The sequence below is a fragment of the Meriones unguiculatus genome, chromosome 4 (genome assembly GCF_030254825.1).
Source record: "Meriones unguiculatus strain TT.TT164.6M chromosome 4, Bangor_MerUng_6.1, whole genome shotgun sequence".
NCBI lineage: Eukaryota > Metazoa > Chordata > Mammalia > Rodentia > Muridae > Meriones > Meriones unguiculatus.
In genome coordinates, this window is record NC_083352.1 from 123,298,044 (window position 1) to 123,311,967 (window position 13,924).

Below are 13,924 nucleotides of genomic sequence, written 5' to 3' on the forward strand. Positions count from 1 at the left end.
TTTGTGAAGATAGGTATTCTCCCCGAATCCATCTAACATACACATAGATGTAATACCGTCGAAAGCGCATCAGCCTGATAAAATGACTCCCAACTTAATGTACCAATCTGAAAAGCGGCCAAGATGCTCTTGAAACACAAAGTGGCCCTAAGCCATGAAGACTAAGCCCACACCTATACTGGTGGAGAGGCCACTGGTTCACAGAGAGAAGGGTCCCAGCGTAGAGCAGACAGGGACTCAAAGTCAGCCAGCCACGTCAAGGTAGATCTGCAAGGAAAAGCTGACGAGGGGTGAGTGGTGGTGGGCAAAGGGCCGTTTTCTTTTGTTTCATCTCAACATGGATGGCCTCCAGCTGCGATCACCTGGTTTTGTTTGCTGGGTGTCAGCCGCTGGGCATACCCCACCGTGACCAGATAAGAGACCAGTCTTGACACAACTCCGCTTCAGTGTGTCCATTGAAGGTGAAAGACAAAGCTGTACAGTTTGGGGGATAAGTAGGAGACTTCAGGCTAGGAAATGGTTTCCTTTTTTTTTTTTTTAAGAATTATTTTTAGTCCTGTGTCTGGCCGTGTCTCTGTGCCAGTGTGTGTGGGTAGATAACTAAAACTACAGAAGGTTGTGAGCCACCACGTGGGTGCTGGGAACTGAACACAGGTCCCCTCTACAGGGGAGTGAGTGCTCTCCGCCCCGGAGCCGATTCTTCAGGTCATGTTAATTATTTGAGATAGGGCCTTGCTGTGTGGCCAGGTTGGTCTCAAACTCTCGGACCCAGTGATCCTTCTGCCTCGAACCCGAGAGAAGTAAATGTGATGGAAAGCAGCATTTGAGGAAAAATCTCCTATTCTGACTGCTCACTTCTCACAGAAACCCTGACGGTTTTGTTAGATTAACTTTGCATCTAGCAACCTTAATGAACTTTTATTTAGTCTGATATTTCACTTGGACTTGGTGGATAGTCACAGCACTAGAAGGTGATAATGACGTACTTCCTCCTTTGTAAGTTTTATGCTGCTGATTTCTTTCTTCTCTTTCTTTGTGTGTGTGTGTGTTGCGTAAACATATTCAGATGCTCCTGCCTGTGGCAGTGTGTGTGGAGGGCAGAGGCCAACACTGGACATTTTCCTCTATCACTTTCAACCCTGTTTTTTGAGACAGGGTCTCTTACTGAACTGGAGTTCACTCATCTGCTGGGATGACCAACCAGCAAGCTCTTGGCTCTCTCTGTCTCTACCTTCCCCCAACCCCCAGTGCTGAGGTTCCAGACACAGCCACCACACCTGGCTTTCACGTGGCTGCCGGGGATTGAACTCAGGTCCTCGTGCTTGTGTGCAAACCTTTTCCCTGAGCTAGTTCCCCACTACTTCTTCAGGACTGGGTCCTGAGCTGGCCTCTAACTCTTGACAGTCTCCTCCCTCAGCCTCCCCAGTGCAGGAATTGCAGGCACGTGACACCCTGCCTGGCTTGATTTTTTTTGCTTCTCATTTACTTGTATCTTAAATATGTATTTTACTTGTGTATATGTCTCTCTCTCTGTGTATGCCCCTTGTCTGCAGGTGCCCTAAGAGGGTTCCAGATACCCTGCTCCTAGAATTAAATGAGGTTACGAGCTGCCTGGTGTAGGTGCTGGAAAGTGAACTCTCATCCTCTTAAATACTGAACCATCTTTCTAGCTCTCACCCTTTTTTTTTTTTTTTTTGAGACAGCCTCTTGATGTGCAGCTCAGGCTGGCCTTGAGCTTCCCTTCCTCCTGCCTTTGCTTCCCTGAGTGCTGGGATTCCTTGTGTGTGCCAGCTATCATCCTGTAGTGAGAATTTTGTAATTTAGGTTTATTTTAAAAAAACCCACAAAAATGTTATGGGAAAATGTTTTCATTTTAATCCCAGGTGTGGGGATATGGGGCCACTTCACAGCAGGTGACTGTGATTTGCCTTACACACTTAGCAGGAGTGTGATTTTGACAGCTGCAGAGAAGTTTCTGTGATTGTGCGACATTTGGAATTTTGGGCGCTTTTCAGAGGGTAGATAAATATTAGGGCTCTGAGAGGCATGGTGGGCTGTGAAGAAGAAGAGGAGGAGGAGAAAAAGATATCCTGACAACAAAGATCAAACTTGCCCCAGAAGCTCGCTGCCTCTAATCAGCAGAAAGTAGTCTAATAATGACATCAGTTCCTTTCAATTTCATCATTTTTCCCCTCTCTTATCTAGTGTTAGGGGGTTGAAAGGGTGGAAGAAAAGGAGTGGAGAGGCTGGAAGAAAAAAATAATCCAGAAAGTAGCAAATGCCAGTTATACCTCTACCCAACATCTTTTAAAAGACAGACCCTCATGTAGCCCAGCCTGGTGAGGTATCTCTGCCCCGCTCTGCTCTCATGTTTGTGTGTGTGTCCATGCCAGTTCATGGAGGAGGCCAGAGGACAGCCTTGGCCATTGTTCTTCAGGAATGCTATCTAGAGTTTTTGGAGACAGGATTTGTTATTGGCCTGGAGTTTGCCAAAGACAATTGGAATTCCCAGAAGCCCAGGAATTCCCCTGCCTCTGTCCTCCTTCCCCTCCCCCAAGTCACCTCTGTGCTAGGATTACAGGTACCTGCCACCACACCTCATATTTTAGAAAGGAACTTGATTAGAACAATGTACCTGTGGAGGTCAGAGGACAACTTTTGGGAGTCAGGTCCTCCTACCGTGAGAGGTGGGGACAGAACTCAGGTTGTCATGCATGGCAGCACTTTTATCCCCAGCCCCTTTTAACTTGAACTCCTGATCCTCTTGCCTCCATCTTTCATGTGCTGGGATTGCAGCCATGTACCACCTCTTCCTAGCCTCCTCCCCCCTCCCCGTTCTCTTCTCTGCTTCTTGAAAACCCGTTGGTAATGCTTAGAACAAAGTCCAAGATCCCTTGCTCAATGGTCTTTAGAAAAGTTTGTTTCATCTAGTCCTCCTCATCTTTCCAGCTTTGTTTCTCACTGCTTACCCCGTTACCAGCTGGCTTCCAGCGAGGCGACCACTCTGTCTTTGGGAGCGATTAGGCTTCTTGCTGTCTAGAGCCATTGCACCAGTTTTTTCCTTTGGTTTGAAAAGCCCTTTCTGGGACGTCAAGCCTGAGTTAGCATCGCCAGCCCAACCAGACAGCACGTGGGGGGGGGGGGACGCAGCTCCAGGCCTGTTCAGTTACCGGGAGAGGAAAAGCGAAGTGGGATGCTGAAGACCGTTGGAGCGGGAAGAATTGCAGGGGAGACTTCCAGAAGGACCTCGTAAGGCCGGCGAAGTGGCTCCGTGCATAAAGTTGCTTCTGTGCAAGCCCGAGAATCCACTCCCCAAAGTTATCCTCTGACCTTCATACACGTCATTTCTCCCCCCACACAATCCTGATATTAAAAAGGCAAAAACTTCACAGAGTAGGAAAAAAAAAGAAAAGCTCTTTCTGGGTACATGTCATTTCTGTAAATCAGTTGCTTCCTTCTCAGAAACCCAGACTTTCTCTTTTAACCCTCTTACATGCCATTAAAAAAAAAAAATGCATCTATCTTCTATACCAAAATACCTCTGCAAGAGGGCAGAGGCTGTGTCTGTATCACCGGGCTGGCAGAGTACCAGGTCCACAGTAAGTGCTCAAGAGGTGTTTTCTAAGTCAAAGAGCAAATAAGATTTCTAGGGAAGAATTGAAAAAATGTGATTAGCCAATCTCTTGCTCCTAAAAGCATTATTCATCTTCCCGAGTCTCTGATTTCTTATCTGAAAAGTGAGGATAAAATAGAACCTAGCTCAGGGCTGGAGAGACGGCTCAGAGGTTAAGAACACTGATTGTTCTTCCAGAGGACCTGGGCTCTACTCCCGGCATTCACACGGTGCCTCACAACCATCTGTAACTCAGTCCCAGGGAATCCAAGCCTTCTTCTGGCCTGCACACCCTTGGTGCCAACACACATCAGACAAAAACACCCATATGAATAAGATAAGTTAGAAACTGTCTCAGAGGGGTCGGTTATTGAGCACAGGGTCTGGTACTTTGTGTCAAGGGTAGTCCTTGGCATATTAACAATGTCATTCTTATAAAAATAGACAGTAAGCATGGGTCACAAGTTCATTTAACTCATAAATGAAGGGAGCAGGAAGATGACAAATCCAACTTAAAACAGAATATAAAAAACAGTTTTTAGATAGTCAATAAAAGATAAAAATATGGAAGTAGGAGTGCTAAATAAAATGCAGGATGGTTAAATGAGCCCAGCATAACACAACCACAGACTTTAGGATTCTCTTCTGTATGAGACATGAGAGGACATTTTTGGACCTTGTCAGTTTTTGGAATTGTATGCCACACAGGCTCTCTTGGTGAATCAAAAGTACATTCTTTTCAGGGATATATGACTGCCCTGTTAGTCTTTTTGTCGTTGTTTTTGGGCAGGGTCTCAATAGGTATCTCAGGCAGGTTAAACCCTCAGTTTTCTTGCCTCAGCCTCCTGAGTGCTAGGATTGCAAGCAAATGTCACCACACCCGGCTTCAGAAAACTCTTAAGTAGATTTGCTGGCCAATGATTTATCATGACATCAAAATGTCACACGCAGGGCTGGAGAGATGGCCTGGAGTTAAGAGCACTGGCTGCTCTCCCAGAAGACCCAGGTTAGAGACCCATATGGCAGCTCATAACCATCTATACCTCTAATTCTGGGGGATTTGATGCCCTTTTTTGGCCTCCATGGACACTGTACACATGTGGTGCGCAGACACACATGCAGGCAAAACATCCCTACACATAAAATAAAAATAAAGGTGTGTACTCCTATGCCCAAACACATGAAAAAGTCTCACAGTCATCTTCTTCCCTTAGTAACAAGCTCTGTGTCATTGTTTTTAACATTACTTAGTTTGACTCGCAAGACACCTAGAAGTTGTCATCATAAGGCTCAAGCTTTTGTTTGAAAAATTAGCATTTTATTAGACTCTTTTTATCTTCTACAAAAATTTCTCCTGTTCTCGCACAAATAAGTAGTGGCATGATCTGGAGCCACAAAGCAGGAAAGCTGAAGGGGAAAAGTCATTGTCTCCCCTGCTCCGCTTGGTGTGGCATGGGGCTTGGTGCATCATCAAACCATCAAACGGGCAGAGAAAGTATCTGCTTTGGACGTCACCAAAACACCTTCTCCACACACCCACCTTTTGCTCAGTAAGAACAGATTTCCTTTTTTAACGAATTGGATCTTTACAATGGCAGTAGATATACCATGGAAAGTCCTGCAATTTTGTTCAGTCATTTTACATTTACTTACTCCCCTTTAAATAAACGAAACAAAACAAGACATTGTAGGGCTGAGGATACAACTCAGGGTAGGATGCTTGCCCAGCATGCTCAAGACCCCAGGTTCAACACCCATTCCCAAAAGCTGATAAATGTTTATAACAGGTCATAGCGTTTTAACTGTTTTTAAGACTTCAGCTCAGCGGGCTCAGTGGGGCACACCCGTAATCCCAGCACATGGGGCCGCAGAGGCAGGCGGATTTCTGTGAGTTCGAGGCCAGTCTGGTTTACAAAGTGAATCTAGGACAGACAAGGCTACACAGAGAAATCCTGTCTCAAAACAAAAAGCCCAAGATAACAACAGAAAACCCCACCCCACCCCAACAATAAAAAACACTGCAGCTTGATTGTGGATTTGTTAATAAGTCTGAGTTCACATGGAACAGAGCATTAGGAAAACATGTCTAGGGCTGTGGCCAGGGAATCACTAATCCAGTTTTTGGATATTCTGGGCACAGGGGAAATGCACGCATTTCTACAAGGCAGCAGATGGAGAGCTTCCCAGGAACAAAATAGTTATTTCTTGGCAGTCTGGGAGCATGTAGTGGTCACACTCTGTCTTGGGAGTTGAGAGAAATAAAACCTCTTGACCTTCAGGTCCTGGAAAAGGGATTCCTCAGCTAAAAGTCCAGCAAAAGGGCCAAAGGGATCTAACTTCCAACCTCTAGGGCTGAACTTCATTTTCTGGCTTTTCTACAAAAGGGAAGGGAATGCTGGGCCTGGAATTGTATCAAATGCTGTAGAAGCTGACCAGACTGCTGCTTTAAAAAAAAAAAAAAAGTTTTATTTAACTTTTATTTTATGTCAGATGATGTCAGATCCCTTGGAACTGGCATTACAGACAGTTATGGGCTGCTGTGTGGGTGCTGGGAATTGAACCCAGGTCCAATATTAGGAAGAACAGACAGTGCTCTTAACCACTAAGCCATCTCTCCAGCCCCAGACTGCTGCTTTTTAATTCTCATTACTCTCAACAGTATGGTAAAAAGTGAACTGCCTGCCTACAGATTTTGGCTCTGATGCCTATTTAGCATGAGACATGGTTGCTTACCTAAACTTCTCTTTGAATTTTAAAATTTGTGCTTCCAGGAGCTGGAAACAGGGATCAGTGGTTAAGGGCACATTCTGCATTTGCAGCGGACCTGAGTTTGGTTTGTGATTGCTTGTAATCCCAGCTGTAGGGGAGCTAATGCCTTCTTCTGGCCTCCATGGCCACATGCACACATCCACACGCACACATGCGCGCACACACATAAAATAAATCTTTTAAAAGTTGTGTTTGTATTTTTAAAAATCTGAGATGGTGATAACAGCACTTTTGGCTGGTTGTGGTTAGGATTAATGGCATTGACACATAGCAGGTCTTAATAAAACAGTGTATCTGTAACACGTAAATCACTGTACAGATACTTCTGCCGACACGTTTAGCCATTTCTCCCTCCTCCTTTACCTCTCCCTGCTTCTTCTGCTACCCCTCATCCTACTTCTCTTCCTCCAGTTGGCAAATGGTTCATTCTGGTTGGCATGTTGTCCCGGTTGTGTTTTGCTTCATGAACGTTGCTGAGGGGACCTCTGTAGTCGATGATTGTTTTCTGTTTTCTTATTTTGTTTGTCTTGCAATAAATAACTCTGAGTGATTTGTTACTGTTTTTGTTGTTGTTGTTGTTATTGTTGTTGTTTTGTTTTGTTTTTATACTGAGAGGTAGTCTCATTCATTTGCTTTCCAGATATGGAAACTGAGTCCTTCAAAGGGAAAGTGACTTATCCAAGATCACACAAGGCAGTGGCTAAACCAGGAACAGAACCAAGCCCTACTAATTATCAATGCGGGGCTCACTCTACTTAATACCCAGTCCAAGGTCATGGCTCCTGGGTACTACTATGATCAACGTACCTTCCAAACTCTACCCACAGGAAGGTGCGTCTGCCCTGTACTCCAAGTACTCACCAGCAAACATCTTTCCTTCCCAACAAAACTGCAAGGTCCACAAGGCAAAGGGCCGTGGTGGCTGGATTGTTTTGTAATGGTGGTTTTGTGCTCAGCACTAAGCCTCAGACTCTTGAGTTACTGCCTGTGACCCCCTAGCACTATCAGGAGTGAATACAAAATGAGCAGCCATCCCACAGGAAGACAGAGAAAAGAATTAACATCTATTAAAAACAACGTATAGGCTGTGTGTGTGGGGGGGTGTCAGTGGCATGCACACCTTTAATCCCACAAGAGGTAGAGGCAGGTGGATCTGTGAGTTCGAGGCCAGCCTGGTTTTCAAATGGAGTTTCAGGACAGTCAAAGCTACACAGAGAAACCGTGTCCTAAACAAAACAGAACAACAGTTCCCCCCAACACACAGAGAAACATACAAACAAGTCATTTATCCTGGGACTTTTCACCTCCATTATCATATTTAATCTGAAGACATCTCTTGCCTTGTCAATTTCTGCTTTTAAAATCTGGAAATTGAGGCTTAGGGCAGTTAAGTGAGCCACTGTGAGTCTCTTTACATGTAAATACTGTAGTTTGTCATTTCACTGGACCACACCCTCCCGAAACAGATCATAATATCATAAACAGAGTGAGGGAAAGAAGAGCTCTAATCCCTTTTAGGAGGTAAAAAAAAATTATTCTCCCACCTCATCAGAGAACTGTGAAATCAATCACGAAAGCATTGCAAAAATGGGAGCTGGAGAGTTGGCTCAGCATTTAGGAACACTGGCTGCTCTTCCAAAGGAGCCGAGTTCAATTCCCAGCACCCACATGGCAGCACATACCTGTCTGTAACTTTAGTTCCTGGGGGTCTGACATCATCACATAGACATGCAGACAGGCAGAACACCAATGTACATAGAATAAAGGTAAATATGCCATTAACAAAAGATTTCTAAAAATGTAAATCTTTATTCATTCTATGAATGTTGAAAAGCTATGTTTTTATCAAAATAAGAAAAGAATATAAGAACCTTGACCATTTCTGTCTTGTTCTTAGAGATACATGCTATTGTTATGGACATAAACATGGTTTTGTTTTAATCCCAGGTGTGGGATATGAAGCTGATTCAGATTGTCCACAGCAGCAAACTATTTGCCTCGTTTGGGCTCTGAGAGGAGCTTTTTGCCAGCTATAAATAGTTTAAATCCGGAGACTCTGGAGAGAGAATAAATGCCAGAGCCGGGAGCGTGTAGAGTAGCCCCAAGAAAGAGCAAGGCTGCTGCTGTTTCCCTGCTATGGCTCCTGTTGTTGATGCAGCGAGACAAGAATTTGGAGATCTCCTGAAACAAGGATTGTACTGGCTGAAGGAACCCGATGACCCTAATGAGCAGAAAGATCTTCGCCTCCTGTCCCACTAACCCTTTCTCGCTCCTATCTGGTGATGGCCTGTTGGAAGGGATTGGGGAGGAGCAGGGAGAAAGAGATATAACAAATGTAAATAAAAGTTTTTTTTTTTAAAGTGCACCAACATAATTATCAAATCCAGGCAGCCTTGTCCCATCTTCCTTGCAAATATTTCATATACCCTAGAGTTCTAAATAGGACACAAAAAAGCTAAGCTATAGGGCTTATAACAGGGAAAAGGATATTTAGTCTAAGTTGATTTTCATAAGAAAGAAAGGCTTATGACTGAAAAATACTTAGTGCCTATGCTAACTTAAAAAGTGTCCCTCCAGGGGGCTGGAGAGATGGCTCAGAGGTTAAGAACACTGACTGCTCTTCCAAAGGGCCTGAGTTCAACTCCCAGCAACCAGGTGGTGGCTCACAATCATTTCTAATGAGGCCTGGTGCCCTCTTCTGGCGTGCAGGTGTACATGTAGACAGAGCACTGCATACATAATAAATAAATCTTAAAAAAAAAAAAAGTGTCCCTCTAACATCCATGTCATTGTCCCTGGAACCTGTGTTACCTTATTTGGAGAGAGTCTTTGAAGGTGCCACTAAGGATCCTCTGTGTTTTGTTTTGCTTTTTCTGTTTTTGTTTTTCAAGACATAGTTTCTCTGTGTAGCCTTGGCTGTCCCAGACTTGCTTTGTAGACCAGACTGGCCTCAAACTCACAGAAATCCGCTTGCTTCTGCCTCCCCAGTGCTGGGATTCCAGGCGTGCGCCACCATGCCCGGCTGTCATTAAGGATCTTGAAATGGAAGATTCTCCAATATTTTCATGGTGTGTCCTAAATGTAATTAAAAGGTTTTATGATGGAGATGCAGAGGGAGGTGTGGTACTTAAAGAGGACAGAAGACAGAAGAACGTGAAGACAGAAGCATAGACTGGAATGACAGTTATAAGTTGAGGGATTCTAACCATCAGGAGAATCTGGAGAAGCAAGAGGCAGTGTGCTGGCTAGTTTTACGTCAATTTTACACAAGTTGTAGTCATCAGATAGGAGGGTACCTCAATGGAGAAAATACTTCTGTAGTCTATAGGACATTTTCTGAATTAGTGATTGATAGGGGAAGGGCCCAGCCCATTGCAGATGGTGTCATTCCTGGGCTGGTGGTCCTGAGTCCTGTAAGAAAGCAGACACAGCAAGCCACAAGTTGCAAGCCAGCGAGCAGCATCCCTCCATGGCTTCTGCATCAGCTCCAGTTTGAGTTCCTGCCTTGGCTTCCCTCAGTGAAGTGTGACGAGAGAAGGCTTTTCCTCCCCATGTTGCTTTTAATTATGGCATTCTGTCACAATGGTAGAAACCCTAATGAGGACAAACAAGCTCTCCTCAGAAGCATCAGGAGGGAGGGTGACTCTTCAAAAGGTTGGTTTAGGCTCAGTGAAACTGACTTCAGGCTTCTGGACTCCAGAAATGGGAGAATACATTTCTCTTACTTTAAGCTCCCAAGTAGGTAACAATGTGTTACAGTAATTTGGGAAACTCATACATCCCTGTGCTCTTATCCAGGACTCAGTTTGCTATAGTTTTCCTTCTATCTGCCCCCTAAGGAATGTTAAAACAAACAAACAAACAAACAAACAAACAAAAACCAAAATCCTAGTTACTCGGTGCTCACTCTGCCGGTATTACAGGCAAATGTAAATGGCAGAGTTGTAATGAATCTGGATCTAACTTCAAATCCAGGGTCATCTCTATAGCTCATTGCACTAACCCAAGAGATGAGTGTTGCTGTCGCCAATGCGCTGATAAAGTCTAGGACCTAGCAAGAAAGAAAGCGCAAAAACTGGCCCAGGTGTTTTCAAAGAAATAGTGCCGGGGTCTTCATTCTCTCTCGGGGTACTAAAGGGACTGCAGCCACTGAGATGGTCCAGGGTATTGGAACAAAGTTCTGGGTAGATTTAGAGACTTAAGGGGCTATGATTTCATGCCATCCTGAACCCCATGAATGTATGAATTCCTAGAACAATAGGGATTTCTAGAAATCTTAAGAGTGACGGCTTTGGGAAAATAATTCTAGAGTTTACTTACGCAATTAGGGAAGTGGTTTGGGAAACCCTGTGTCTACTAATGGTCAAAGCTGAACATTTTTCACCCATCTTTACATAGACATCTGTTCAAATCTTGAGTCCCTGCTGGTCCCTTCTTAAAAAGGTATTTGGGAAAAAAAATAAACTAGACAGCTCCTGTAAAGTGCTCCCTAACGCTTTGCTAGACAGTAAGGGCTCAAAGAACGGAAACCGGGATTGTGAAAACATCACTAACAGCAGCCACAGCAGCCACTGTCCTTAAGACACGTTGAACTCCCCTGTGTAGAGTAGATATCCCGAGATGCTTCTTTCGCCTGGGCTCCACTGCCCATTGCATCCTGGGCCTTGTAGTCAGGAAGTGAGTGGCTCATTGCCCAACGCGCAGGCGTTGTGGTGCGTATCCCCGGAAGAACCAGGCGCGGCTCGGAGGATGAGCCGGTGGCGGTGGCTGCAGCTGCCGTGGCGGCACTGACAGGACACGAGCTCTATGCCTTTCCGTCTGCTCATCCCGCTCGGCCTCGTATGCGTGCTGCTGCCCTTGCACCATGGTGCGCCAGGCCCCGACGGCACCGCGCCCGACCCCGCCCACTACAGGTGAACGGGGCCAGGCTCCTGCTCCCCGCGGCTGGGGACTGGCAAGCACCCACCGGGCCCCTTCCCTTCCCTCCGCCCCAGGACCCCAACCCTGACGTGCTCTGGTCCCGCTGCTGGGCCCTCGGCAGAAATCATTTGGTGGTTCCCACTCTCCGTTCTGTATCTGGTCCTTTCTCCCGCCTGGTTTTGGGTTCTGGCCCCCTACCTTATTTCTCATCCCTCGCACCAGGGAGCGAGTCAAGGCCATGTTCTACCACGCCTACGACAGTTACCTGGAAAATGCCTTTCCCTACGATGAGCTGAGACCTCTCACCTGTGATGGGCACGACACCTGGGGCAGGTAGAGCGGGCTTGAGGGCTGAGAGGGTTGGCCGGGGTCTTAGGAGGGCTGGTGGCTTCATGGTCTCACCGATTCCGGGAAGTTTCCCGCCTAGGCTGATTTCAACCCCTTCCCCTCAATCCAAACCACCCCTGTCAGAATCTATACAGTTTTCACTGTGCAAAAAAAAGTCTTGGATTAAGTTGGCTGGCTAGACCTCGGGGCTTACCCTCAGCAGGAACAGACACCACAGATGAGGACTTGGGGACATTTCTGGAGTCACAACATATTTTGAAAAACAGAACAAGACAAACGAACAAACAAAAAAAGCCTCCCAAGAGTTAGAAAACGCAACTCCTTCATTTTATAGGTGGTCACACAGGTCCAGGAGGGGATATTACTCTCCCCAAACTTCGCATCTTTTGTAGTGGTGTACTCTGTATGACTGAAAAGTATTCCCCTCGATCTCCATACCATTGTTTTATGTCACTCCTATCTTGTGTTATCATATCATTTTTTCATTTTCACTGGAATAGAAAACCAGCTGAGCAAAGAATCATTGTGTCAGCCAAAACTGACATTAGAGCTCTAATCCCGAGTTGTGGTTGTTGTTTTGCTTTTTTTGTTGATTTTTCTTTTTTGAAATAGGTTCCCCATAGCCCAGGCTGCCCTCAAGCCCACTATATAGCTGAGAATGACCTTGAACTCCGGTGTTGGGATTGCAGGTGTTCACTATCACTGACTTATCCTCGTTTTACAAATATTTATAAATGATAGCATGCTCTCTGATACCAAAGACCATACAAGTAAACTAAGAACTTGTGCCAGTTTTTAATTTTTAGTTGGAACAAGAAGTAAATGCAAAAACAAATGGCTGATTGAGGCAGGTCAGAATCATGCTCGCAAACTATCTCATTCCTTAAAACTCGGCACTGCAACCTGTTCTGTATATTATTCTAGCATATTCTCAGTTTACATGATCACACAGATGTGCGTATGTGTATTATTTATTGAGACAGGATCTTGCTATGTAGCCCAGACTGGTTTTAAACTCTCAGTCCTTCTGTATTAGCCTCACCAGTGCTGGCATTGCAGGCATATACCAAACTTGGCTACTGTGTATCTTTGTAAAAAAAAAAAAAATTAACCTATTATTTCCATGTAATAAAATACCCCATTTTTAATGTATAGTGATCGCTAGCCTATAGAATACTTCTTTATCCTAAAAAGTTCCCAAGTGTGCCCTATAAATTATCCCCCTGATGTTACTGGCCCTAACAGCAACACGCATGCATTCTGTCAGTTTGGCTTTTTAGATTTTATTAATGGTGTGTGTGTGTTTGCTTTGCATGAATTTGGTGCACCATAGGCATGCAGGAGCCTCTAGAGGCTTCTGGCTAGAGTCCCTGCAAATGAAGTTGCCAGCAGTTGTGAACCCCATGGTGCTGCTGGGAATCAAACCTAGGTCCTCTGCAAGAGCAGTAAGCGCTCTTAACCACTAAGCCATCCGTCCAGCCCCTAGTGTGGCTCTTTATTTATTTATTGAAATGCAGACGAGAACGTGCTCTGTGGCTCCCTTCCTGCGCGGCGTTTTTCATTCACAAGCACGGTCTTCTCATTAGGACGTAGAGCTCCCGCTAACCTTGATAATGTCATATATTTGCACTTGTTTGTGTCATAGTTTGTTCATCACTCTTCAGCTTGTGAGCAGCTGATAATGTCTAGCTTTTTGATGTTATGACTAAAACAGTTTCGAGAATTCTCCAACTGTGAACATGCTCCAGTTTTGTGCTCCCCCTGTGTAGCAGGGCAGAAAGCCAGAAAACATAGGTGGTATGTTAATTACAGTGGAGCGACATCAGGAAGTCAGGGGGCTCTGATTTCCCCTCTGGTTCCTCTGTTGTGCGTCACTTAGTTTTGGGAGAATCTGATGTGGGCAGTTGTGCATCTGGTGTTGGATGTTCTTATGAAGCGACTGGGACTTTGTCTCTTTACAGTTTTTCCCTGACACTGATTGATGCCCTGGATACCTTGCTGGTAAGTTCCCATCTGTTTCTTTTCCTCTCTGTCACTGTCTGATCGACATCCTTCCTCTTTTGCTAGCCTGTCTGTGGGCAAAAAGTAAATTCCTCCCCTAAGCCTTTCATCTCATGATTCTGAGCTACCAGGCTCAGGTTACCCAGCTGCATAGGTGAGAAAACCAAGTTCCAAGAGAAAACCAACACATGCAGGTTCATTCATTGAGCAGATATTTGCAGAAGACCTTGAAAGGTCCAGAGACTTTGACATCATCCTTTTCACAAGCTTATA

The 13,924-nt window shown here is 45.1% G+C and overlaps 1 protein-coding gene across 1 annotated transcript in view; it reads left to right on the forward strand.

The window, feature by feature from the left end:
• Positions 1 to 11,081: 11,081 nt before the first annotated feature.
• The window catches only part of Edem2 (ER degradation enhancing alpha-mannosidase like protein 2), a 28,785-nt gene continuing 25,942 nt past the window's right edge, over positions 11,082 to 13,924 (forward strand). The window contains exons 1-3 of the mRNA XM_021640540.2: positions 11,082 to 11,295; positions 11,525 to 11,635; positions 13,612 to 13,651. Coding sequence (XP_021496215.1) covers positions 11,189 to 11,295; positions 11,525 to 11,635; positions 13,612 to 13,651 — 258 coding nt within the window. The 5' untranslated portion in view covers positions 11,082 to 11,188. The remainder of the gene's footprint in view (positions 11,296 to 11,524; positions 11,636 to 13,611; positions 13,652 to 13,924) is intronic.